This window comes from Leopardus geoffroyi, chromosome C3 (genome assembly GCF_018350155.1).
Source record: "Leopardus geoffroyi isolate Oge1 chromosome C3, O.geoffroyi_Oge1_pat1.0, whole genome shotgun sequence".
Classification (NCBI taxonomy): domain Eukaryota; kingdom Metazoa; phylum Chordata; class Mammalia; order Carnivora; family Felidae; genus Leopardus; species Leopardus geoffroyi.
In genome coordinates, this window is record NC_059338.1 from 69,553,300 (window position 1) to 69,579,658 (window position 26,359).

The 26,359-nt window shown below is 45.6% G+C and overlaps 1 protein-coding gene and 1 long non-coding RNA gene across 9 annotated transcripts in view; one reads left to right on the forward strand and one right to left on the reverse strand.

The window, feature by feature from the left end:
* LOC123585331 (ankyrin repeat domain-containing protein 26-like) overlaps positions 1-6,685 on the reverse strand; it is a 184,263-nt gene extending 177,578 nt beyond the window's left edge. For 6 of the 8 annotated variants that reach the window (XR_006706072.1, XR_006706071.1, XM_045453372.1 and 3 more), the window contains exons 1-3: positions 6,527-6,685; positions 2,266-2,302; positions 1,691-1,744 (exon numbers count right to left, since the gene is read on the reverse strand). Coding sequence is in view for 6 of the 8 variants with exons in the window: in XM_045453372.1 (XP_045309328.1) it covers positions 1,691-1,744; positions 2,266-2,302; positions 6,527-6,683 (248 nt within the window). In the remaining 2 variants the exon portion in view is untranslated. Of the gene's footprint in view, positions 1-1,690; positions 2,191-2,265; positions 2,303-6,526 lie in introns of those variants that run through there. The other 2 variants (XM_045453367.1, XM_045453369.1) reach the window with 2 other exon arrangements.
* Positions 6,686-18,443: 11,758 nt separating this feature from the next.
* On the forward strand, positions 18,444-25,692 carry LOC123585337. The gene is made up of 4 exons (XR_006706096.1): positions 18,444-18,539; positions 21,962-22,090; positions 22,683-22,898; positions 25,543-25,692. It is a non-coding gene; the product is annotated as an uncharacterized LOC123585337 (long non-coding RNA).
* Positions 25,693-26,359: the final 667 nt, after the last annotated feature.

Consider the following 26,359-nt stretch of genomic DNA (forward strand, 5'->3'; position numbering starts at 1 on the left):
GGAGAGACACTGTGATCAAAATGGTCCTGGTAGTTGTGCCTCTATTTCTCTAGACGCTGCCTGAATATTTTCTTCCTGATGAGCTCCCACTGCTACATCACTCTTAGGCATGGTTCAGTGGCATTCTCCAACATTTCAATCTTTAGCCTATGAAGGCACAGACTCGTACAAGAATGGGCTCAAATGACCGAGGGTAGCAGCCATGTCCTGCTCCTGGAGAACATGCTAATTGAGAGTCTCAGTCATCCACACAGTCACCTCAATATAGGCATGTTATCACCTATCCAGATGAAGCTCCCTAACTGATTTGACAAGTCAGTCCTAGCCCTGCCCAGCCCTACAGGTATATGGGAAGGGCATCACAGATTTAGGAAAAGAGGTGGAGTGAGGAGACACCTTGCCTTGGGCCATACATCTCTGTTGTTCAGAATCTCCACCCCCCACCCCCAATTCCTTCAGAGGATCTAAGCCATCCTCCCTAAGTTGGGGTGGAAGTACATGATATCATATTTCTACTTGCTGTAAACAGACTCTTCCCAGCAGCTCAAATGATTTTTAATCTCTCTCATCAGAAAATCTGAGGTATGCTCGCACCTTCAATGAACCCAACACACACAAAACCAGAAACCTGGTCAGGACCCTCTTGAACACTCTAGTTGAATATGCCTTTCTAAACAACTCCCCTAATCCTGGGTCCTTCATTCCTGTCTTTCACCTTTATCTCACTTCCATAAACCCCCATATTCTGACGTCTCTTCTAAAACTCTTATTCCTATCCAACTCAGTGTTGTTCTTCTTGAAACCTGCTCTCCTCTGTTAATTCAATTCTTACTCTCCTTCATTGTATTCATTAGACCCCACACTCCAGCTTTCTATTATTAAAACATTTGCCTGCACAATGAAGACAAAAAACAAAGAAGGAAAGAAAGAAACAAAGAAAAGAACCCGAACTGAAATCTCATTTCTGTCACTTATCATATCCAAATAGGTCACTTCAATCTCTTTTGAGTTTCAAATTCTCCATGGAAACAACCATTGGGCAAGGAGGTTAAATAGAGGTTGAAGTACCAGAGGGTATTTTGATGAATTAATCTCTGAGGTTCCCTAAATCGTGAGATTCTACGTGCTTTTGATTTGGCCTCTGGAAAAATGGAGAGTCCTTCGCTGGCAGAAGTGGAAAAATTAATGGAAAAAAAAATACCAAGAAAACCAGACAAGAAGGTAAAAAGGCAAAAACACAGTACAGAAAAGTCATGGGGAAACACATCTCCAAACAAAGAAAAAGCTTCCTAGACTAGTCAAGGGTACTAGCCCAAAGGGAATCCAGACTGGGAACTTAGGCAACAGAGAATCATATAGCAATATCCTCGAAAGAGAGGCTGAATTTAAATAACGTAACATGGTCTACAACTAGATATCCTTTCCTTACAGAAAAATCATTTGTCTCAAGAAGAGGAGATATCAGAACATCTAAGGTGCTGCCTGACAAGATCTTGCTTATTATGTAAAAGCCATGACACCATGGCCATAGCTGACATCCACCCTAAAATATCTGATGGCAAAAACAAAGGACTAGTTACCACTGCACTAATTACTTTTGTTAGCACTAGTGGTCAAATATATAAGGGCAAATGCTTGGACTAACCTGGGTTCTTAAGAAAACCCTAAATTAGAGTTCCGACATCCTTACCTTTGACATTCTGAGTTGATCTGCCCTAGGATCCGGATCTTCATCTCAGTGTTGCTGAGGAACCAGAGAATGGATGTGGAAACTACACAAGCTGACGGGCAAACCCCTCAGCTACCCATTAACTATGGAATCATGGGGCGAGTAATCCACCTCCCTGAACCACACTTGCCAAAGAAATAAAAAGTAGGCTACAATAACACAGCTACTTTGCAAAGCTATACAATGACTATATAACTGAACAGTTGTTACCCATAGGATATAGTGTCTACTCCAGGGTAGAACACTCAACAACTGCTTTTGTTCTCTGCGTTCCCTTAGGAAACACATAATTTTCATTTCATTCATTTCCTTTCCTTTCCTTTCATTTTCCATTTCATTTCATTTCATTCCTTTATACTTTGAGAGTGAGTGCACACAGAAATCGGGAAAGATATCCCAAGGAGCCTGTCAGCTCAAAACCCGACGTGGGGCTTGAACTCACAAACCTGAGTTGAAATCAAGAGTCACACCCTTAATCGACTGAGCCACCCAGGTGCCCCAACAAATGTCATTTTTAAAATCCATAAAAATCCTACCTGGCTATAGAATCTTCCTCAGCATTCTTATCTGCTCCTAAAGAAGAAAGCAAAATACATATTAAATCAATAATCGAAAAATAGAGGAAATTACAAGTGTATGGCTAATGATTTGTTAAAAAGTATTCCTTTGGGACCACACCTGGAAACCACACTACACTGAATGGTAATTATACGATTGATAGGGTTCAAGAACTAAGAAATCTTACTTTCTCCTCTTTATTAAGACCAAAAGCAAAAATAGGTTTTATCCGAATTTGACACCTACAGGTGAACTGATGTTTACATTGACCATCACTGACCAACTCTAAGACACTGGAGGAAATAGGTATCGTTAGGAGAATGATTATCAGAGCTGACAATGTCAATCTGAAACTAGCATGATTTTTCTGGACTTCCACTACTAGAGGAGTTAAAAGAGAGTATGTTTATTTTGCTGTCACATGGCAGAACTTCCCCAGCCCTTCAGTAGAGACTGTTCAGTTTTAGGATGAAACACCCCCGCACAAAGTGTGCTCTATAGCTATTGTACTTTGCAGCATGGCCACACCATAGCAAACAGGCTCTCCCTGACCTTATTTCCAATGGCAAGGTAAGTAAGAAGGATTTGGCATTCCACTTTGATAAAGTTCTAACCTCCTGGGACTGTCTCCTTCCATTGCTAGAGAGTCTATCTACACCCACCGCACATCACAGAGGAGGATGCTCCCAATGTGAGTGCTATGTAGTGGTTCATGATGTCATTTTTCTCAACCCTCCCCATTAGGTGACACACATCTCGAGAAATCATGCTTTTTTTCGTGGAAGGCATAGGTCATCAGATCCTCTACTGAAGAGCAACAAAACAAAACAAAGGGCAAAGAATGTCTTCAATGCCTACCTTCAATTACCAGGGAATTTTAACTTCCTAAACATTCAAAGATATCTACCGTATGATTCTAACTATATGACACTCTGGAAAGAGCTGGGCTATGGAGGTAAGGGTTGGGGTGAATGTAGGGATAAAGGGGCACAGCACAGAGGACTTTTAAGGCAGTGAAACTCTTTCACACGATACCACAAAGGTGGATTCACATCATTACACATTTGTGAAAACTCATAGAAGGTATAACACCAAGGATGAACACTAATGCAAATTAGAGATTTTGCCTGAAAATGATGAGTTAGTGTCCATATAAAATGCACCACTGTTCTCAGGGTGCCTGGGCGGCTCAGTTGGTTCAGCGTCCAAGTCTGGATCTGAGCTCAGGTCATGATCTCACAGTTCATGGGATCAAGTCCTGCATCAGGCTCTGTGCTGACAGCACAGGATTCTTTCTCCCCTCTCCCTCTGCCTCTTGGCTGCTCACACACATGCATGCTCTCTTGCTCAAAACTAAACCAAGGAACTGAAAAAAATATACTACTACAAACGGACCACTATCGTGCAAGAGGTTGATAACAGGGTAGGCTAGGCGTGTACGGGGGTATGGTATATGGAGACTCTCTGTACTTTCTATTATATTTTGCTGTGAACTTAAAACTTCTGTAAAATATAAGGCTCATTAAATGTATAAAACAACACCAACAACAAAACATGGTATCCATTGAAGCTACTCTTAGCATATACTAACGCACGATACAGTCACCTTGAAAATTAAGTTAGAGATCAAAGCAACACAGTAGGGGGACTGTCTCCCATACGGAAGTATATGAAAATACATAAAGCAAAATGCAAAAATACAAAAGTTATTTGTATACTTAGGCAAGAAAACAATTGGTGAATATGACCAAATATCTTATAACTATAAACAGGGATTCAGCACTATAGGAATCAACCTGGGTTTTCCATATAATTAAGAGATTTCATTCTAATTTAAGTTGAAAATCATTATGTTTATCATATCTAAGAATCATAATGAAAGCTTAGCCACAAAAAAAAGATTATAATGAACTAATATTGCCCTAGTAATTTTTGTGCAAATACCTACTTCATATGGATGATGAAACTGAAACCAGTACCATGGTAACCATCACATTACTTGCTAGTAAAATAAAATCTTAAGACAGCACCAAAAATGATGTCAGGGCTATAATTCCTATGCAGAACAGGTTTCATCCAGCGGGCCAAAGATGGCTACCCTCAGAACATCCTACTTGAATGACTGGCCCTTGGTGGTTCCCTGGGATCTTGGATTTCAGGAGGGTTCCCACCATTCCCTACCTGGTTAAGAGTCGCTCACTCTGCCTAAGTGCTGGTACACTTGATTTCCTTCTGGAAACCTGGAATTTTGGGACATGCTAAGGAGAAGATGCCTATGTGATTAGCATTTGATGAAACCTCGGGCACTGAGTATCCATAAGCCTCGTACTGGCAGACAACATTCCACTTGTGCTGTCCTAATTTCATGCTGGAGGAATTTAGCACATCCTGCTAACTCCATAGAGAAAGGATTCCTGGAAGCCTGCGCTTAGTCTCCTCTGGGTTTCACCCTATGCACCACATTGCTCGGTGCTGACTGGCCTTTCTAGCCTGTCCCCATACCAAACCACAGGCATGACTACAACTATATGCTGACTCCTGTGAGCTCTTCTAGTCAATAATCAAATCTGGGTGTCGTTGGGGTGCCTCCAACACAACTGCGTTATATGAAATTTTTATTATTTGGGTTGATGTCTTACACGTGGTTCCAGCCAGAAGGTTATGTCACAGAATACCTTTCCTGGAAACTCTTTTTCTTGGTATTTGTTGAAACTCCCTACATTCCTATATACCCATTTGAAGAAAGGTTTAAAAGGAATAGATGAAATCATGATGTCAGAAAGCGTGAAACAAGCAACAATCCTATTTTACTCAGAAAAAAAGCAAAAGAGACTCCTGGTGGTTGCCACTATGTTCTACCATATACAAGTTCCTCTCAAATATGAAAAATCAGTTAATTTTCTCCCACACACTAGGACTTAGTTCATTTTTTCTGGCAGATAGGAATCAAGAGAAGTAACAGGGATTGTTCTAGAAAAAACAGAACTATCAGACCCAGTATAAAAACATACTACTGATTATAGTTTTTTGTTTGTTTGTTTCCTTTCCTTAATTTCTTAGAAAATTAAAAAATAGTTCACCTATTAAAGGCAGTTATTGCCAAAATAATCAAAAAGTCATAATTACTGTGTCCTCAATCCTGCTGCTCTCCTCTGTTCATCTGATAAGTCCTACTCATTCTTCATGTCCAATTTAAATGCCTGCGCACAACCTGGAAACCTCTGAATCTTCTGAGAGTTCTCTCTCACCCCCTAACTTTTTATATTCAGGAATCACAAATTCGTATTAACTATACTGTTTCGATCTCTGCTTTATTTTTCCCCTGCCAGTGCCCTAGTCAAACACGAGTTCTTAACTGATGATTTTCGCAGGGGAAAAAAAAAGCCACCAAATATTATTCTTATTTCTTAAATGATCAAAAAAAAGTTAACCAAAACAAATGAGAAAGACACAAGGCCCAGAAAAAAAAAAATAATGGAATAAATTGAACCCCCTGACGTTTTCAATCTACACAGCTGAAAGTTTCATAATGGACTAATACTAGGCTAAGAAAACAGGAGCTTCCTTTGCCTCCCAGTCTCTTTATGTGGTTTCCTATAACCTATCCTCCATATGAGGCTTCAGCAAACTACGGCCACAGGCCAAATCCTACCTTCCATCTGGTTCTGTAAACAATGTTTTATTGGGGCATAGTCCCATGGCTTCACTTACATATTGCTATGGCTGCTTTCACACTACAAGGGCAGAGCTGAGAGACCACATCACCTAAAATATTCACTGGCTCTTTAGGAAAAAGGCTTGGTGATCTGTATTTTATGCATCAACCAGAGTGTCCTGACTGAAATCTAATCTTATTAGTCTTCTGCTTCAAATTCTCCAAAATGCCTGCATCAAATACTGCTGGCTCCCTCCCTAAGAGCCATTCCATAGTCTTCATTCTTGCTAGAGAATCACAACTTTTTGGATATTTATTGTCTCCATACACAAAGAAGGTGGCCTCACCCTGGCTTCAAAAAGAGAAAGGATTATTCTAAGCTAATCACAGTACCTGATTTACCAGGGACCAGTTGCGGAATGAGTGTGTGACCGAACCTAGTCTTTAAAATGTCAGAGGAAGTCTACTGCAAGCCTTTCCCGCCACCGGCTACCTCTCCTTCGGAGACCCTTCCCCCGGGTTGTTTGCAAGCCCCCTCCCCCAGGATCGCGCCCCGAGCCCCCGCCCCCGCCTCCGGCACCCACCTCCTTCTTGACGGTGCGCAGCAACCTCTGTGGAGTGTCCGCCTCTGTGGGACGAGACGAGGGGGCACACGGTCAGCCCAGCGCTGGGACGGGGCCGGGGGTGCCGTCCCGCCGCCCGCTCACCCTGCGCCCGCTTAGCTGCGGAGCCAGAGGCCATGGCCTCGCACGCTGCGTTCCAAGCCCAGGCGGCGGCGGTGCCGGCTCTCTGGCTGCGCAGCGTCAGCCGCGTTGAGCGGGGCCGAGCGCCCGGTTACGTCAGGCCGCGCCGCGCCTCCGGCCGCGCCGCACTTCCGGGGAGGAGCCGCCGCCGCCGCGCAGCCTGGCCCCTGGCGGGAAGGTCCTGGGAGGACGCACGCTCTGGGCCCCTACCACCTGCAGCCCCGCCTCCGCGGGAAGCCCCGCCTCCCACGCCCGGCGGCCCAGCTCCCACTCCCCCTCCTTTGGGCAGGGCGGAAATGTATCCTTCGTTCCCAGAGCAGCTACTGGCCAGGCTGCAGGGAAGTGGCCTGAGGCGGGGGAGCCTGTTACTGACACGCTCCAAGCCTCAGGGTTCCCATCTTTAAAATGGATGTAATAGGGGCGCCTGGGTGGCTCAGTCGGTTGAGTGTCCGACTTCGGCTCAGGCCATGATCTCATGGATCGCGGGTTCGAGCCCCGCGTCGGGCTCTGTGCTGACTGCTGAGAGCCTGGAACCTGTTTCCGATTCTGTCTCCCTCTGTCTCTGCCCCGACTCTGCTTGTGCTTTGTCTGCCTCTAAAATAAACAAACATTAAAATATATGTGTATGTATAAAATGGATGTAATAGGACCACCTCTTCGGAACGATGCCAGACGTAAACGAGATAGTGAATAGAAAGCACTTAACAGAGACCTAGGAAAAAACACCCGCAACCATAAAAGCTGCCATCATCATCATCATCGTCATTATTATTGTTATTGGGTCTTCCAAGAGACAGTGGCTCTCCACCCAGATTGGCCAGGCCTTGCGTGGCTCCCTCCCCCACACGCAGGTCACTGCCAGAGTGGCAGAGAGGGATCCTTCCAGGACCCCACTAGGGCACTTGTCTGCCAGGACTGAGTCAGCCAAGACCCTTTGCGACCAACGCTCGTTCCACCAGGTTCCTGACCGCGTCCACCCAGAAGGCAAGTCGGGTTTACAAACGTTTATTGACACCTACCACAGGCCAGGTTACTGTACTGAGGATAGGGAAGTGAGCAAGTTGGGCAAAAGCCTGCCCTCACAGGGCGTAGGTGGTAGACAGAAAAATAAATAAGCAGATGATGTGGGATGTTGGAAGTTTGTGGAGAAAACTGAAGTAGGCATTGGAGACAGGTGTTTTTTTGAAGTAGGGTGCTTGAGGAAGGCCCCATGAGGAGATGCCATTGAGCAAAGAAGAGAAGAGTAGATTGGGGGATTTCTGGAGGAAGAGCATTCCAGGCAAAGGGAACAGCAAGTGCAAAGGCCCTGAGGTAGAAGGGTGCCACTGGGTGGGACAAATAGCTAGGAGGCCAGTGGGGCTGGAGTGGCATGAACAAGAAGGATTGGCAGTCTTCCAAGGTCCTGTTAAGGCTTTGAAGTTCGCTTAAAGGACTTGCATCCTGCCCTCAAGAGCCCCCCAGGTTTCAGCCCTCCGGTCACTAGGACTGGGGACAGCTCAGAGCAGCCCTCTTGCTGAGGAGATTCAGAGTCCCTTGTCTCCATTTGTCAGTGTCATAAGCCAGAGAAGATGATTTTTGAAAAGAACAATCCAAATAGTTTAAAGCTAAGTTATCTCTTCCCGTATTATGGATCTTTGACAAGAAATACAATTGCTGAAAAGTCTGTTTTGCTTGCTGTTTGCTATGAGCATTGTGAGACCTTTCCTGGATGTAACCCGCCGTGTAGTAGAATGGGTTGTAAATCTCCCTAAATGAATGTAGTCTGATATGTAATGAAATGAGCAATTGTAGTAATTGTACATAAACTAACTGGCGTCCTTCGCTTCTGTAATCTTGCTTGCTTAACACATTCCTCCCCTTCCCCCTTCTTCTCCTCCCACCACAAGTAACAGACAAAGCCTTCTCGCCGAAGGACAGACCAAGGACGCCCAATCTGAAAATAACAAACGTCCTTACTTTAGAATTTACCAATCAGGACCCTCACTCACCTATGCTGTTTGTCCCTGTCTATAAAAACCCTATACCAACTCTGATCGAGGCCTCTTAGCGTCACCGGTAACGAGTGCGCAGAGGTCCAGGTTCGAACCTGCAATAAACGCCCCTTGCCGCTTGGCTTTGACTCACGACTCTGGTGGTCTTTTGTGGGAGGTTTAGGAACTTCGGGCATTACATTTGGAGGTCCCACCGAGATCTCCCCCGAGCCCACCAGACTTCTGGTCAATGGGTCGTATCTGATTCCGATCGGTAAGTAAGCCGGCTCTAACGTTCTTCCTTTTCTCTCTGATCTGTGCTTCTTCTCTGGAGAACCGGTTCTGTCTGGAAGCTGGTGTGACCCTGGCGGACGCGCTATAGGGCACCCAGCCGGGGTCAGTTGGAGACGTCCATTGACATCTGGGGGCCTTCTTGGCCCATCTGGGGACCTGCTTGGTCCATCTGGGGGCCTGCTTGGCCCATCTGGGGACCTGCTTGGTCCATCTGGGGGCCTGCTTGGCCCATCTGGGGGCCTTCTTGGCCCATCTGGGGACCTGCTTGGTCCATCTGGGGACCTGCTTGCTCCATCTGGGGGCCTGCTTGGCCCATCTGGGGACCTGCTTGGTCCATCGGGGGGCCTTTTTTGGCCCATCAGGATTCTTTTCTGTGGGCTGCTTACGCCCAACGCGCCTGCGAACTAAATACTTTCATTTTCTCTATGAACTTCCAGAGTGCTAAAAAAATATCTCTAGGTGTCTAAAAAAAGGAAAAACCATCTAGGCATGCCAATTGTTACCGGTATTTTGATGTGATGTATGTCTGTGTGTCTGTCTGTTGAATGGAATGATTGTTGGGAGTCAGGGGCACGCGCCTGACTTACCTTATGTGTAGTCCCACAGCATAATCTACGGGATTCGAGTGGGCTCTAACCCGATTTCCGCGGTGATCCTCATACGGCTTAAGGCGGTCAAAATTTTTTTGATCCGAGCAGGGGGTTTATACCTGCCCGCCCATGCTAAGAGGCACCTAAGTTCCCGCGAGGGACGCGGACGGGCGAGTACGCGAGTGCTTCTTTGTCAGTCTAAAGAGTGCTTCTTTGTCAGTCTAAAGAGTGCTTCTTTGTCAGTCTAAATGTATTGTCACCCCTGGGCCCTTGTAATTACCGCCGTCCTAGCCATAACCCTTTCTGTTGGGCTGGCTGAGACGGCACCAGAAAGTTGGAACCGCTGCAAAAGATTTTTGTTAGTTCTTGTTTTTCTTTCATGGGTCGGATGTTTTATTGGAATTAAGTGTTTTCTCGGCTGATCAGAATTAATTATTCCATCCTTTGTTTCTCTCTCCTCCTTTCTCAGCTCCCTGCGGCTTTCCTTCCCGCCCCCTGGCCAGCGGCGCCCCCCTTCTCCTCTCCTCTTCCTCAGAATCATAATATGGGCCAAACGCAGAGCACCCCTCTCTCCCTCCTTCTCGCCAACTTCAGGGACGTAAAAGCTAGAGGACACAGCTTAAGCCTAGACATTCACAAAAGGAAGTTGAATACCTATTGCCGCTCTGAATGGCCCACCTTTGGGGTTAATTGGCCTACAGAGGGAACCTTCTGCCTCCCTGTGGTCCTTAAAGTAAAATCAAAAATTTTCCTACCAGGGAAAGAAGGTCACTTGGATCAGATTCCCTATATTCTGGTGTGGCAAGATTTAGTAGAAAACCCTCCCAAGCTGCCAACTCCAGCTGCACCCTTTGTTCTCCCCGACAACCAAGATTTACCTTTCCTTGACCCTCCCCCTTATCAGGTTCCTCCTCGCACTCCGCAAGCTGCCCCTATCCCTGCTGCACCGGCAGAGCCTCCCATAGCCCTACCCATAGGAGAACTGGAGAATAGGGAGGCTCAACCCGCGCCCATGCCTAGTGGGGGCGAAGTCCAAGGGCTGGCTGGACATACCCGTAGGCGGGCCCCACGTGAGCCAGGACTCCACCTTCCTGACTCCACCGTAGCTTAACCCTTACAGGAAATAGGGCCTCCCGATGATACGGGGAATCCCCGACTTCAATACTGGCCCTTCTCTACTAGCGACCTATATAACTGGAAAACCCAGAATGCCCAATTTTCTGACAACTCTAAAGATTTAATAAGTCTCTTAGACAGCGTTATGTTTACTCACCAACCCCCCTGGGATGATTGTCAGCAGCTCCTCCGAATCCTGTTCACCACCGAGGAGCGAGAAAGAATTCAATTGGAAGCAAGAAAGCTGGTTCCTGGAGATGACGGCTAACCCACTGCTAACCTTGATCTCATTAACGCAGCTTTTCCCTTGACCCGACCCCCACAGGATGGCTGGGACTACAACACGGCATAAGGTAGGGGACGGCTGCACATTTATCGCCAGACTCTAATGACGGGTCTCCGGGCTGCTGCATGCAAGCCCACTAATTTGGCAAAAGTGTATTCAATAATACAAGGTAAGACAGAGAGCCCTGCCGCTTATTTAGAAAGATTAATGGAAACCTTCAGACAGTATACCCCCATAAACCCCGAGGCCCCCGAAAATCAAGCTGCTGTTGTAATGGCCTTTGTAAATCAAGCAGCCACTGATATTAAAAAGAAACTCCAGAAACTAGAGGACCTGGAGGGAAAACAGATTCAGGACTTACTCCGCATTGCCCAGCATGTCTATAATAATAGAGAAACTCCAGAGGACAGGCAACTTAAAGCCACCGAGAAAATGACCAAAGTCCTGGCTACTGTTGTCCAAAAGCCCCTGGATAAACACAAGCCCCTAGATAAGGACCAATGCGCCTATTGCAAAGAAAAAGGCCACTGGGCCCGAGAATGCCCTAAAAAGAAAAAGCCACATCATGGTCAAAAACCGTGGCAGCCAAAAACCACACCCGCCCTCTTCACTCAAGATGCAGAATAGGGGGGACGGAGTTCGGATCCCCTCCCCGAACCTAGGGTAACGCTACAAGTGGAGGGGAACCCAGTTCAATTCTTAATCGACAGGGGCACAACATTCGGTCTTGATCAGACCCCATGGAAAAATTTCTGAAAAATCTTCCTGAGTCCAAGGGGCTACTGGAATAAGAAAATATCCCTGGACCACCCAGAGAACTGTGGACCTAGGAAATGGAAAGGTCACCCATTCCTTCCTAGTCATCCCTGACAGCCCGTGCCCCTTATTAGGAAGAGACTTACTCACTAAAATGGGGGCCCAGATTCATTTTACGCCAGGGGGCCCCCAAGTGACTGGCCCTCACAACCAACCCATTACCATACTTACTCTGAGATTAGAAGATGAATATCGACTCCATCAGGGGCCACCCTCACAAAGCCAAAACATAGAGCCCTGGCTCCAGCAGTTTCCAGAAGCATGGGCTGAAACCGGGGGTATGGGGTTGGCTAAACATCACCCAGCTCTATTCATAGAGCTGAAGCCGGGGGCAGCAGTCACAACTGAAACTGAGACTGTTTGGGCAGAGCCTTTGCCAGCTGGCACCTCTGCCCAACGGGCTGAACTTGTGGCCTTAACCAAGGCACTGACTTTGGGAAAAGACAAGAGACTAAATGTGTACACCGATAGCAGATATGCTTTTGCTACAGCCCACATACATGGAGCTATATACAGAGAGAGGGGACTGTTAACTGCAGAGGGGAAAACCATCAAAAACAAAGAAGAAATATTGGCTCTTTTAAAGGCACTCTGGCTGCCTAAACGACTAGCCATCATACATTGCCCAGGCCACCAAAAACCGATCACACCAGTGGCCAGAGGAAATAATTTGGCTGACCAGGTGGCCCGAGAGGTGGCCTTACAGGTGGACTGTGCTTTAATGACCACCCTACCAGACCCCGGTCCAGCTAGTTTACCAGAAAGCCCCACCTACACTAAAAAAGACCTAGACTGGATCCAAAAATTGCCTATGACTCAGTGCCTTAACGGATGGTGGAAAGCAGCGGACTGTAGCATAATCCTCCCAGAGGAAATGGGAAATAAAGTCTTATCCAAGATGCACCGAGCCACTCATATGGGCACAAGAAAAATGCAAGACATGCTAGGATCACCATCAAAGACTCTAGGACAAAAATCGAACAGATAGTTACTAGCTGTAAAGCTTGTCAACTAACCAACGCCACCAACCACGGGAAAAACCCTGGCTCCAGAACTCGCGGAACCAGGCCAGGAGCCTATTGGGAAGTAGACTTCACCGAGGTAAAGCCTGGAAAATATGGATATAAATATTTGCTAGTGTTTATAGATACCTTTTCAGGATGGACAGAGGCCTTCCCCACCAAGCATGAGACTGCGCAGATAGTAGCAAAGAAGATGTTGGAAGACATCATGCCCAGGTACGGATTCCCTACCCTAATAAGATCAGACAACGGACCAGCATTCGTTTCAAAGGTAATACAAGGGATAGCGTAGTTTATTGGGGCCGATTAGAAGCTACATTGTGCATATAGACCCCAAAGCTCAGGACAGGTAGAAAGAATAAATAGAATCCTAAAAGAGACCCTAACCAAATTGCCCATGGAGACTGGCGCTAACTGGGTAGTCTTACTCCCCTACGCTCTGTTCAGGGTGCGGAACTCCCCTTACAAACTTGGATTTACCCCCTTTGAAATCATGTATGGAGTGCCCCCCCCCTATAATTCCCAACCTATAGTCTAATGTGTTAACTGAATTTGATGACCATAAACTTCTTATTTCCCTGAGGGAACTCCAGCACACCCACCAGGAAGTTTGGCCCAGATTGAGAGCCATTTATGAGAACAGGCCCCCTCCTGAGCCGCATCACTACCGACCCAGAGATTGGGTATACGTGCGGAGACACCAGCAAGAGAACTCATTACTGCAGGGGCTCTAACTCTGGCCATCCTACTTCTCGCTCTCACATTCGGCCCTTGCATCATAAACAAAATTATTAATTTTGTCCAAGACAGGTTCAATGCTGTACAATTAATGGTCTTACGAACTCAGTACCAACCGCTCGAGACATTACAAATAGAAAACTGAAGATCCAAGATTGGCTCTTTAGGCACAAGAAAAAGGGGGGAATGAAAAGAACAATCCAAATAGTTTAAAGCTAAGTTATCTCTTCCCGTATTATGGATCTTTGACAAGAAATACAATTGCTGAAAAGTCTGTTTTGCTTGCTGTTTGCTATGAGCATTGTGAGACCTTTCCTGGATGTAACCCGCCGTGTAGTAGAATGGGTTGTAAATCTCCCTAAATGAATGTAGTCTGATATGTAATGAAATGAGCAATTGTAGTAATTGTACATAAACTAACTGGCGTCCTTCGCTTCTGTAATCTTGCTTGCTTAACACATTCCTCCCCTTCCCCCTTCTTCTCCTCCCACCACAAGTAACGGACAAAGCCTTCTCACCAAAGGACAGACCAAGGATGCCCAATCTGAAAATAACAAATGTCCTTACTTTAGAATTTACCAATCAGGACCCTCACTCACCTATGCTGTTTGTCCCTGTCTATAAAAACCCTATACCAACTCTGATCGAGGCCTCTTAGCGTCACCGGTAACGAGTGCGCAGAGGTCCAGGTTTGAACCTGCAATAAACGCCCCTTGCCGCTTGGCTTTGACTCACGACTCTGGTGGTCTTTTGTGGGAGGTTTAGGAACTTTGGGCATTACAATTTTGACTAGCCTAGGGAAAAGAAAAGAAGCTGGAAGGATAATGGGCATTCCCCGAGTCCAAGGGGGGCCTGGAGGACTGGGCTGAAAGCAAGGTAGCTCCAGAAAGAGAGACCCTTGGGAATAGTCGCCTGGCAAGGACAGAGTGGTTAGGGTGTCACCACTCAGGTGGAAGGAGCTCCAGCTGTTGGAGGCTCCCGTTCCAAGGAGGGAGCATCCTACTGGCCTGGCCTGAGACCTACGCCTGCTTCTTGCTGGGCAAGGGGAGTCTCAGCCACAATCCCACCACCCCACTATCTCCAGTGAGAGTCCCCGGGGAGCCCAGAGAATGTGAAATGGTTGCTTGGTAACCAACACCACCCCCCTATATACTAGAATGAGGACCTACTATGTGCCAGCCACTGCATTAAGGGCTTTAGGGTTTGGGTTGCCTGCTTTCACCACAACACGGACATGAGCCCAAGCTTCACTTTTGGCCTCTTAATATTATCTTCTTCAATATATTACATTGTGAAAGGTGAAATGAAATAGTCACTTATGTCAACATGTTTTCAAATGGAAACAGAGGCCAGTAAGGAGATGGGCCTTATGCACATCCTCACCGGTAGGAGAACCACAAATGTTGGAACCGGGCCAAACTGCATCTCTTCCAGGGACTCGGCCCAAACACCTGCAGCTTGCTATAATGAGAGACCCCGCTTAGTGATAGCCTTAGAAACCAGGTACGGTCACCAAGTTTAGTTTCCTGCCACCAACACCAATCTTGGTCATCAGAATTCTTAGTAAATGACATATACAAGCATTCCCTTTTGTCTTCAAAAACCTCTTACTTTTATTCCCTGGATGGGGGTGGGGAGGGTAGAGGCACTCTTCTGGTTGCTGCCCACATGTGTCTTTCCCAAACTGCAATTCTGAGACCCCAAATAAATAACTTTGTTTTTATTTCAGCTCTGCCTCTTCTCTCAGTTGACAGACTACATCCTGCATTTGCTAAGTAGGAATGCACAAATGCTTTCTTCACAGCTTCTAGGCCTCTTAATTTTGATGCAATTTGAAACCTGTGGGGGTGGTGGGCGGAGGAATTCAAGCACAGCACAAAGCATCTTGATATATTGATCAACTGAAGTCATCAGTTGTTAACTGCAATTCATCAACTGTTAACATTTGCTGCATTAACTTTATGTTCTCTGTCTCCCTCTTTTTACAACAAATTGCACCCAGTGATTGTATACATCTTGGTGAAATTTCTCCTATGCACTCCCCTGTGATACCATCACTATAACGAAGGTACTAAACATAGTCATCACCTCCAGAAATGGATGTGTGTTCTTTCGCGGCTATTTGTTTATTTGGGTAGGAACGTGTAGCATGTGATCTCTCTCCTAGAAGCAGAGGCATGGGAACAAGGTGTGGGAGGGAAACATGAAGGAAGCAGAGAGGGAGCACTTGATGTGATTTTATGCAAGGTGGTGTAGACAGCCATCCCTTTTACCCAGGTTTCTCCATCACTTTGCAGAGGCCTGCTAATTATTCCTCTTCTCATCCTTTCCCTCTCTGTGATCATTTCTTCATTATCTTTGCACAGATTCTCGGAGCTTTCTTTTTGTCTTAATTAGGCTTCTTGGTGGTTTAGCCGCTTAGCTGCTATCTTGATTTCTTAAAGAACCACCTTAGTTTTTTCACCTTCCAGTTTGTCAGCCTCTTCCATTAGGTTTATTTTGGTGTGTGATTGTGTTTTCTCATTTCAGGTGTAAATAAATCCATACATACATAAGTTCATGCAAGAATGTGTGTGTAGATCCAGTATATGTACCAACTGTATATCCAAATTGCATTTAGTTGTCTACCGCTTTTTGACTGTGTATCCCCAGTTTTCCAACTTAAATACCACCTTCTCTCCCACTGCCCTCCACTCCTTTTTTTTTTTTTTTGCCCAGAAAGAACACTGGCAGATTCCTGCATGTCATCAGGAAGGTAATGATAATCAGATCAACTCTGTGGCATTTGGGGTTGTTTATAAGAGTTATAAGTCAGGGGCACCTGGGTGGCTCAGTCAGTTGAGCATCCGACTTCAGCTCAGGTCATGATCTCACGGTCCGTGAGTTCGAGCCTCGCATCAGGCTCTGTGATGACAGCTTAGAGCCTGGAGCCTGTTTCAGATTCTCTGTCTTCCTCTCTCTGACCCTCCCCAACTCAATATCTGTCTGTCTGTCTCTCTCTCTCTCTTTGTGTCCAAAATAAGTAAACTTTAAAGAAAACAAAAGACTTATAAGTCAGTCAGATTTCCCAGGGATTCATCATTAAATATAATCTATCATTCATGCATGCATCGATTCTCTCTTAACATATGAATTGAGTGCCTAGTCCTGGTCAGGTACTGTTATCTCTATTGGAGAAAGAGAAGAGAAATAATAGATCCTTCTCTTGAGGCCCTTCTATTCTGTTGGTGAAAGACAAGTCATAAGTAGTGATGTAGACTCTATGGAGCTCAGGACAAATTCAGTGCATGACCCGTCAATGCCAATGGGCAGAAAATGGTACAACTTTTCTGAAAGGCAGGAGAGAAGACTTACTGGGAAATGTCCCAAGTGCCTCGAAGAGGCAGATCCTTACTGAAAGATGCATCTCAGGTGTGCTTAATACTAAGAACCTGTTATACCCAAGGACTGGGCTGGACTCAGGGCAGGACACCAAATCCTAAGTGATGTCTGGGAGTCTCATCCAATTCGCTATTCCAGAGTTTTCTCCCCTTCTTCTCCCTACACCCTGTCACAGGTTACCCTCCACCAGACAAACCAGAATCTGAAACCAGAACACTCAGTACACATGGCCCCCACCCAGAGGGAACCAGGGAGGCAGGTTCCAGGGTGCTCTCTATACAGCCATTGGATACCCCCAAACATCTTCTTTGGAATCACTTATGAGCACAAGGATTTTCCAGGAAAACCTTAGTGAAGACTCTGCAACTCAGAAGAACTAAATTGATGTCTAAATTCAATCCAACCTCAGGTCACCAGGCAATAGTGTTTATTATATTCTGGAACTTAATGCACTGACTCGAAAACTCATTTGAAGGAACAGCCAAGGATTTTCAAGTGCTTAGCCAATTTAGGCTTTTCTAGTGCTCAGAATACTTTCAAGATCAAGGAACAAAACATCGTGTTACTGGTACACCAGACAAAGCAGAACTGAGTTTGGAGTTAGAGCCAAAGGAACACACAGGTTTCTGCAGAATTACGATGGGACTTTAAAGCAGGGACAAGGTTAAGATTATTTTAGAAATGGTGTCAGATAACTCTGAGTTAAAATGAGTGTCCATTGGAAACTAATGCAATGCTGTTACGCTAACTGGAATTAAACTAAAAAAGTTAAACAATGAAATGGGTATCCAGTGTGTGCATCAAGGATTTAAATGCAAGACAATGCAATTACAACAATTAAAGAATTAGTGAATTAAAAAAACAATGTTAAGTGGCAAAGTCAAAGAGTGACAGAAACTCGGAAGCAATGGACAAAAAAAGCCTGATTCAACAACAACAAATTTTTTTTTTAATTACACCAATGCTTAAAAGCTTACAAATCACTGCAAACCCACTTGTAGGGATCTAGGCCAAGGAGAGGATGATGAAGGAGCCTAGATTTGGATCCAAGGATAGTCACAGTGGTTACAATGTAGTTTTATTGGGAGCCGTGGGGAACTGGTTAAAATATTAAGTGGTAACGGCCAAAGCTTCTGGAGCTCCATGTGCACTTCGTTGGGTGAAGTCACTGGCAGTTTAATCGGGGGATGGTTGGGGGGGAGGTTGGGCGGGGCAGGAGAGCAGGCAGAACCAACCACGCCCATCCCCCTGAGACTCAGAGCACCTTTGAAACCCCCAGGTGCACTACTAGGTAGGCCTCATTTGGGCCCGGATGGAGGCGGTGCCTGAAGGGGCTGGGCCAGCAGGGTTGAACTAGAAATCAGGGTGGGGGCTGGTTGGGGCCAGCCTTGCTGACTGTGGGAGTGTCCCGCAAGGAGGCCAGGCTAGTCCTACTGCCCCTCGGTGACCGTGGCGAGGTACAGGTACAGGGCCAGTCCCGGGAAAGGCTGACCCTTTCAGAGAGGAGCTTTGCCCCTTTGACCCCGTGGATGTCAGCGCTCAGGCTGCGGGGCTGGAAGAGGAAATCTAGGCTACAGGGCATGAAAGAAGGCAACTAACACCCCACAGATCAGACTAATGCTTCAGGAGGCAGGAACGAAGGTGAGTTGTGTCAGCGGAGTCAGGGGTGGGTGACCCGTTCGGGTGGCGGTAGCCCTGGGTGTGTGTGACTGTGGGTGTGGGGGGTGTGTGTGTGTGCGCGCGCCATGGGGATAGGCGGTAGGTGTGAACTCCGTGCACACCGGACTCCTACAAGCAAGCAGGGTAACCCACAGTGACCTGTCACTTGGTGTGGGGGGAAAGAATCCTAGTCAACAATTTTCTGCACATCTCCAAGAATGTGTTACCAGGTTCCCTGTACCACAGGATCCTTCTCTGACAACTTGGCAGTTAGCAGTGTTTGGGGCGTGATTGTTAAACGCGTGTAGTTAGCAACCCGATGCCTTCTTCAAAGTCCTGGCTTGTAAAAGGTGACCAGACAACTACCTAGAGAAGTCGAACATAACTGTGCCCCCTTCCAGGGTCTGTCCCCTTCTGGGCAGCAATGTCAGGTCGGGCCAGGACCCGAGCCCGAGGCCGCGGGCGAGGTCCGGCGCCCTCTCAACCCGCCCCGCCGCAGGGAGCCGCGGCACCTCCGCCGCCTGGAGCCTCCACAGCCTGTTCAGTCTCCTTGGTGCAAAAGATGCTTTATCTTCTTTCCCTACTGCTTCCTTCTCATGCGTTTTCTCATATGCGAATAGACTTACCTTCAACCCGAGTGGATGGAAAGGTTTCTAAAGAGCTTGGCCCTAGCCAACAACCCCTCTTTGAAAGTGACTTCAAAACAGGCAACTAACACCCCACAGACATCTCTGAGCTCCTGATTCTCCCTCCCAGACTTGTCGTTTGAAGAAGCTCCATTCTTCCAGTTGCTCAGGCGAAAGTCTTTGCATCCGCCCTAGATTCCTCTCTCGACCCCAAACTCTTCCTGCACACCAACATCCAGGAAACGCTGTCGTCTCCCAATTTTCCAAAAACTATCTGGCATCTGACAATGTGTCACCAGCTCTGTTCCTACCCTCTGGCCCAAGCCACCAGCATCCCTTGCTGCACGTGGCAAGTGGTCTCCAAACTAGTCTTCTTGCTTCCACCCTGGTCTTTCCTTCTGCCTGTTTCCCGGCACACAGAACCATATAAATCGGTCCATGCAGTTCCTCTGCCCGACATCCTGTAAAGGTTCCCATTTTCTCAGTCAGAGGCACATTCTTTGAGATGGCTTCCCTCCTGGGGTGCACCGGTGGCTCATTCCATTCAGCCCTGACTTCAGCTCAAGTCACGATCTCATGGTTTGTAGGTTTGAGCCCCAAGTGTGACCGTGCAGAGCCCGCTTTGGATCCTCTGTCTTCCTCTCTCTCTCTCTCACCCTCTCACCCTCTCACCCTCCCCTGCTTGTTCTCTCTCCCTCCCTCTCTCTCTCTCTCTCAAAAATAAACATTGAAAAAAAATGGCCTCTCTCCCACCACCTCTCTGACCTAAGCTTCTCTACCTCGTGCCCACCTTGCAGCAGTCACGTCGGCCACCTTGTTCTTTCTTGCACGTTTCTACATTAGAAGATTTGCTCTTCCCTCTACCTATGGCTCGTACAACCTTGTAACTCAGTCTCCTCTTTCCGGTCTTTGATTCAGCGGCAACTTCTCACTGAGGGTCTGCTTTGTGCCCCATGAATTCAACCAGCCCCCTCACATCCCACCTTCTGGTAACACCCAGTTTTCTGTACTTTGCTTGGTTCTACATTCATGTGTCTGTTTGCCATTTACATGTCCTCTTTGGAGAGATGCCGATTCAGGACCTTTTCCCATTAAAAAAAATGGGTTATTAGGTTTTTTGGCTATTGAGTAGCAGGAGTTCCTTATATTTTTTAAATTAACCCCTTATCAGATACATGGTTTGCAAATACTTTCTCCCATTCCGTAAGTTGCCTTTCATTCTGTTGATTGATTCATTTGCTGTACAGAAAGTTTTTAGGTTGAATTCCCACTTGTCTATTTTGCTCCTGTTTCCTCTGCTTTTGGTATCCTCTGTTGTAGATACTTTTATAATAAACTGAGACAAAATCCAGACCCCGTGAGACGACGTGATAAACATGAATATGCAATATTAAGACACCTATTTTTATCATCTATGTCACATCTCAGGCGTTATTAGTACTTTATGTAAGTACACTGTATGTAGCAAGTACTAATGAATGATGCTTGTTGTTTTCTTTCACTGAAGTTTGAATATGATAAATTTGATTTCTGGGTGTGTCAGGAATTAGTTGAGAGTTTGATAAAAATCATTTAAAAACTTATGTGTAAAATGAAATGATTTTCTATTCTGGAAATTCAGACTGTGTTTTTTTTTTTTAATTTTTTTTTCAACGTTTATTTATTTTTGGGACAGAGAGAGACAGAGCATGAACGGGGGAGGGGCAGAGAGAGAGGGAGACACAGAATCGGAAACAGGCTCCAGGCTCTGAGCCATCAGCCCAGAGCCCGACGCGGGGCTCGAACTCACGGACCGCGAGATCGTGACCTGGCTGAAGTCGGACGCTTAACTGACTGCGCCACCCGGGTGCCCCCAGACTGTGTTTTTATAAGAGCATCATAAGCTAGGGATAATAGCTTCCAGAAGTAACATTTTGAAGAAAACCAGTTTGTGCAACCCAAGGCATGGACTGTATTACCCATTTACAGAGGTTTCTTTCATAATCTGTGAAAGATTGCCTTGCACTGTGCTCAAATAGTCACCTTGTAAAATAGTTAAATTAGATGAATATTACAATGTGATAAAAATAACATGAGAGCCTTTCCCAGTTGCTGTTAAAAAAAAAGTCGATCAGTTGTTTTAAAAAAAAATCATGAAACTGGCTTTTGATAATTTTTTTTTTCAGTGGGTTTATGTAGAGAGACCGAGAGAGCAAGAGCAGGGGAGGGGCAGAGAGAGAATCCCAAGCAGACTTCATGCTGTCAGCACAGGGCTCTGATGCAGGGCTCGAATTCAGGAACTGTGAAATAATGACCTGAGCTGAAACCAAGAGTCCTCAGCTTCATCCACTGAGGCCACTCAAACAAACACCTCTCATGCATTTTTTTTTTGAAAGGACTGTTTATTTAGTCAGCATTTTCTGATGCCCACTAGAGGGCACCCTGGTACCAGGTGATTAGCCTATAAAGAAGGTAGAGAAAGGACAAAGTTTCTGATTAGAAGAAGCTTGCACTCTGAACAAATACCGGATAAAAGGAGGCAAACGCCATAGCAGCAATGAATGTGGTGCTAGGGTAGCCGCTGACATGGAATGGGGTCTTGTTGAGAAAGGTTTCTGGGTAACATTCACCTTTTCTGGTGATCCATTACTGAACTACTGTTGTTTGGATCCTTTGACAACCCTCTTTTCTACCTCCAACAACCTCAACTTAAGTTGTACTTAACATTGTCCTTTGTTTACATTTCCATTTGTTTTTTATCCTATAAAATTCATGGTTTTTGCATTTGTTTCTGTGCAGAGGAACTTCAGCGGGGGGCTGGATTGCAGGCACTGTCGCTGAAGGGGAAAAGGGGCCTTGGAGCCATTTTTCAGGACCAGGTGGTGAATACCCGACAGTACTTGGAACATGTGAAAGACTCCACAACAGGTGTGGTGGCCTTTAACAACCTAGCGTTATGGAATTGTTCGTGTTGATCTTGTTCTGAGGTTCATTTGTGTTTGAGAATCTTAGAGCTTCACCCCATCACTGTGAGTGGAGGTACCTTCCCACCCTCTCGTGTTGTAATAACCTCCACCTTTGCAGAAGTAGAGACCTATTTTAGGGACCTGGATGTACTCGCCAGTTTTCTTTTCCTTTTATAGCAACTAAAATCAAATGACCCAGTTCTTTGGTTGTGCTGAGCCTTTTTTTTTTTTAAATGCTAAACACTATTACAAACAGTGGCTCCCCACTCACCCTCCCCTTTTGGAAGCTTTGTGTTACAAGAGGTTTTCTTTTGATTTCTTGTTACTGTTAATTTAATATTTTAATCTCCTGTTTTAACTCTAAATGTATGTTTGTGTGAGGATTCCTCTAAAAGGCCGGTACATATTCTGGGCATCAGGTGTGTATAAGTGTTCGTTACTTGTTCATGTCTTGGTTTGACCTAACTTAAGCTCTCAAGATTGTGGTGTCTCCGTTGTTTTGGGAGCGATTGGTCAACTTGTTTCATTATTGACATGTGCCTCGGTTTTTGCAGGAATGCAAGGTAGAGTGGTGAAGCTATTCACCAACCATTTCCGAGTGACCTCTCACCCTGAACCCCTCACGTATAAGTACAACATTGATTACATGCCAGAGGTTGAAGATGGAAAAGTTCGTACAGATTTGCTCTGCCAGCATAAACATGTAATTGGAGAGTGTCCCACATTTGATGGGAACTCTTTATTACTGCCTCATAAACTACAAAAGCAGGGTAAGTAATGTGATTGGACATTTTCTTTAAGTTTATTGACTTATTTTGAGAGAGAGAAAGCACATGTAGGGGAGGAGCAGAGAGCAAGGGCGAGAGAATCCCAAGCAGGCTCTGCACTGATTGTGCAGGGCCACAGGGCTTGAACCCACAAACCACAAGATCATGACCTGAGCCGAAGTCAAGAGTTGGGCACTTAACCAACTGAGCCATGCAGGCACTCCTGTTAGTGGACATTTTCTTGACCTTTGTTCTTTCTTTCTCTCACATTCTCCCTGTATTATAGCAAATATACCTTTTTCATACAATGGTTCATGGACACCTCTCGATCTCTTGCCCATAGGATTTGTAACAAAACCCCCATGCCATGTTTGGCTATCACTGATGTTCCCTCATGCCTCATTTTGGTGGTTAAAATGAATTTAAGAACAAAATATATATTTTTTACCTTTCCAGTGGCAAATAGGGCCCAAATGCTGACAAAGTATTGAAAAAGTTTTTATTGGGGCGCCTGGGTGGCGCAGTCGGTTAAGCGTCCGACTTCAGCCAGGTCACGATCTCGCGGTCCGTGAGTTCGAGCCCCGCGTCGGGCTCTGGGCTGATGGCTCAGAGCCTGGAGCCTGTTTCCGATTCTGTGTCTCCCTCTCTCTCTGACCCTCCCCCGTTCATGTTCTCTCTCTGTCCCAAAAATAAATAAACGTTGAAAAAAAAAAAAATTTAAAAAAAAAAAAAAAAAAAAAAAGAAAAAGTTTTTATTTCTTGTTCCAAAACTTCACACACACACACACACACACGCATACACACACAGAACTGGAAGGACTTAATATTCCATTTCTTTTCCTTAATTTAATATTTTTGAGAGTGAGCAACTGGGGGAGGGGCAGAGAGAAAGAATCTTAAGCAGGTTTGACACAGCACAGAGCCTGAAGTGGGGCTCAAACCCCTGAACCATGAGATCATAACCTGAGCTGAAATCAAGAGTCAGAGGCTTAACTGACTGAGCCACCCAGCTGACCCTCTTCAATAAACTTTAAAAACTATTTTTTTTAAACGTTTATTTTTGAGAGAGAGAGAGACAGGCAGAGTGTGAGCAGGGGAGGGGCAGAGAGAGAGGGAGACACAGAATCTGAAGCTGGCGCCAGGCTCTGAGCTGTCAGCACAAAGCCCGATACAAGGCTAGAGCCCACAAAATGTGAGATCATGATCTGAGCTGAAGTCAGACATTTCACCGACTGAGCCACCCAGACACCCCACTTCAATAAACTTCTGTATTTATTTAGCAAGTGCATAATTTACAGGAGCTTGTTTAAGTTAAAAAAAAAATCATTGTCGGGGCGCCTGGGTGGCACAGTCGGTTAAGCGTCCGACTTCAGCCAGGTCACGATCTCGCGGTCCGTGAGTTCGAGCCCCGCGTCGGGCTCTGGGCTGATGGCTCAGAGCCTGGAGCCTGTTTCCGATTCTGTGTCTCCCTCTCTCTCTGCCCCTCCCCCATTCATGCTCTGTCTCTCTCTGTCCCAAAAATAAATAAACGTTGAAAAAAAAATTAAAAAAAAAATCATTGTCAATATTCAATTCGGACCCTCATTTGGGTCTCCTAAATCGTATATTCTACCTGCCTGTGTCTCTGGGGGTTAAGATTGCTCCTGCCAGACACCCAAGTGACCTGTTGATTTGTGGTCCAGTAATGAGCGTCCTCTCCTTGGAAGGAGTACTAGACCTTTTTGTTGTTTCTTTACCTCAGAAAACAGAACTGGTCAGCCGGTGGGGCAACAAGATTGTGAAGGTCATCACTGAATTCTTCAGTGACTCAAACCCACCTCACTGGACTGCTTACGTTATTACAACACTCTCTCTAGCAAGTGTGTTTGAGAGATTTCATTTCCTTGAGATTTGGTTGCATGTTAGTGTGTCAGTGGCACTGCACATAGCTGTTTGGTCCTAGAATTGGTGTTCTCGAGGTCTCCTCATGTTCTGGGAGGGCAAGCAATCTTTGAGATGCATCGGCACTTGAACCTCACCTAAATGCGCTTGAGTTCTGTGGCTTATTGTTGACATTGTTCTTCCTGCCTACCCCCGCGTCCCATGCCTGCTCCCTGTCTAGGGAGGGGCAGATGTCAACTGTGCACAGCGATGCCTCTTTCTCCTGGAGTAAATGTGCATTTCTTTTCTTAATGTTTGTTTATTTTTGTAAGAGAGAGAGAAAGAGCACAAGCAGGGGAGGGGCAGAGAGAGGGAGACACAAAATCTGAAGCAGGATCCAGGCTCCGAGCTGTCAGCACAGAGCCCAGTGCGGGGCTTGAGCCCTCAGTGCAAGATCATGCCCTGAGCCAAAGTCTGGTGCTTAACCGACTCAGCCAAGCAGGCACCCCTACGTTTGTTTGGTGGTCTACACTTATGGTGATGCACAAATAGTGAAAACGAAAATTAGAGGCACGTAGTCTGCCAAAGAGGTTTCAGTTCATTTCTGGGGATGAAGGACCTTCTGATGACCTTCCCATGACCCTTTGTTGTAGATTATGTAAAGGAGGGAAAAATGGAGGTTCAAGGGGCCTTAATATCTACCTTACAATGTCATTTCCTTGTTGTACCAGGCACTTCCTGTTAATCATTTGTAAAACAAAGTCACTGATCGATTTCTTTCCCCCAGTGTATCTCTGTGTTTGTTAGTAAATCTTAATAATATTCACTGCGGTTGCCACGAAATCCATTCTTCCAATTTCTAGAATTTTGAAGATGATGGATTTGAAGCAAGTTGGTCGCAACTATTACAACGAGAATGAGGCCACGGAGTTCCTCAATCATAAGTACACAGTGGAAAGTTTCACATTCTACAGACCTGACCATAGAAGCATTTGAGAAAGTGACTCTCATTTGAAGCAGTAGGATGTATAAGTGATGGTCTTTTCAGTGGTACCCACTGGCCATGAACGATTAAGTTAGAATTTCATGTAAATTTGAAACGAAGTGAAAAGATTCACTCTTATGGTCCTAGAGTGATAAGCATAAACCTTGAGATATTCGGTAGTTATATAAACCTCATAAGAAGTCTAAATCTTCTAAAATTTGGATAATAACTTTCTCTTAAATACTTTCAATCATAGTAATTATAGCTACATGTATGTATGTGTATATATTGTGTATATGTTTATAATTTATACACCTATATCCTATATATTCTCACATACATACATACATATGCATGTGTGTGGCTATAGGTGTGTGAGCCTGTGGGTGGTAACAATATGGTTTAACAAAGAGAGTGTAAGAGTTATAACTAGCCCATCAGGTAAATCTCTATTGGAAAGGTCCTTCAAAAGATCAGTTCTTACTAAAAATAAGAAATTGAAACTGCTTGCACCAATTTTAGACCCCAAGTTCCAACCCTGGGACGCTTGCTTCCTTGTTCAGAGCTTGGACTTTGGCCCTTACATCTAATGTCTTCTGTTTGCAGGCTGGTAATCTGG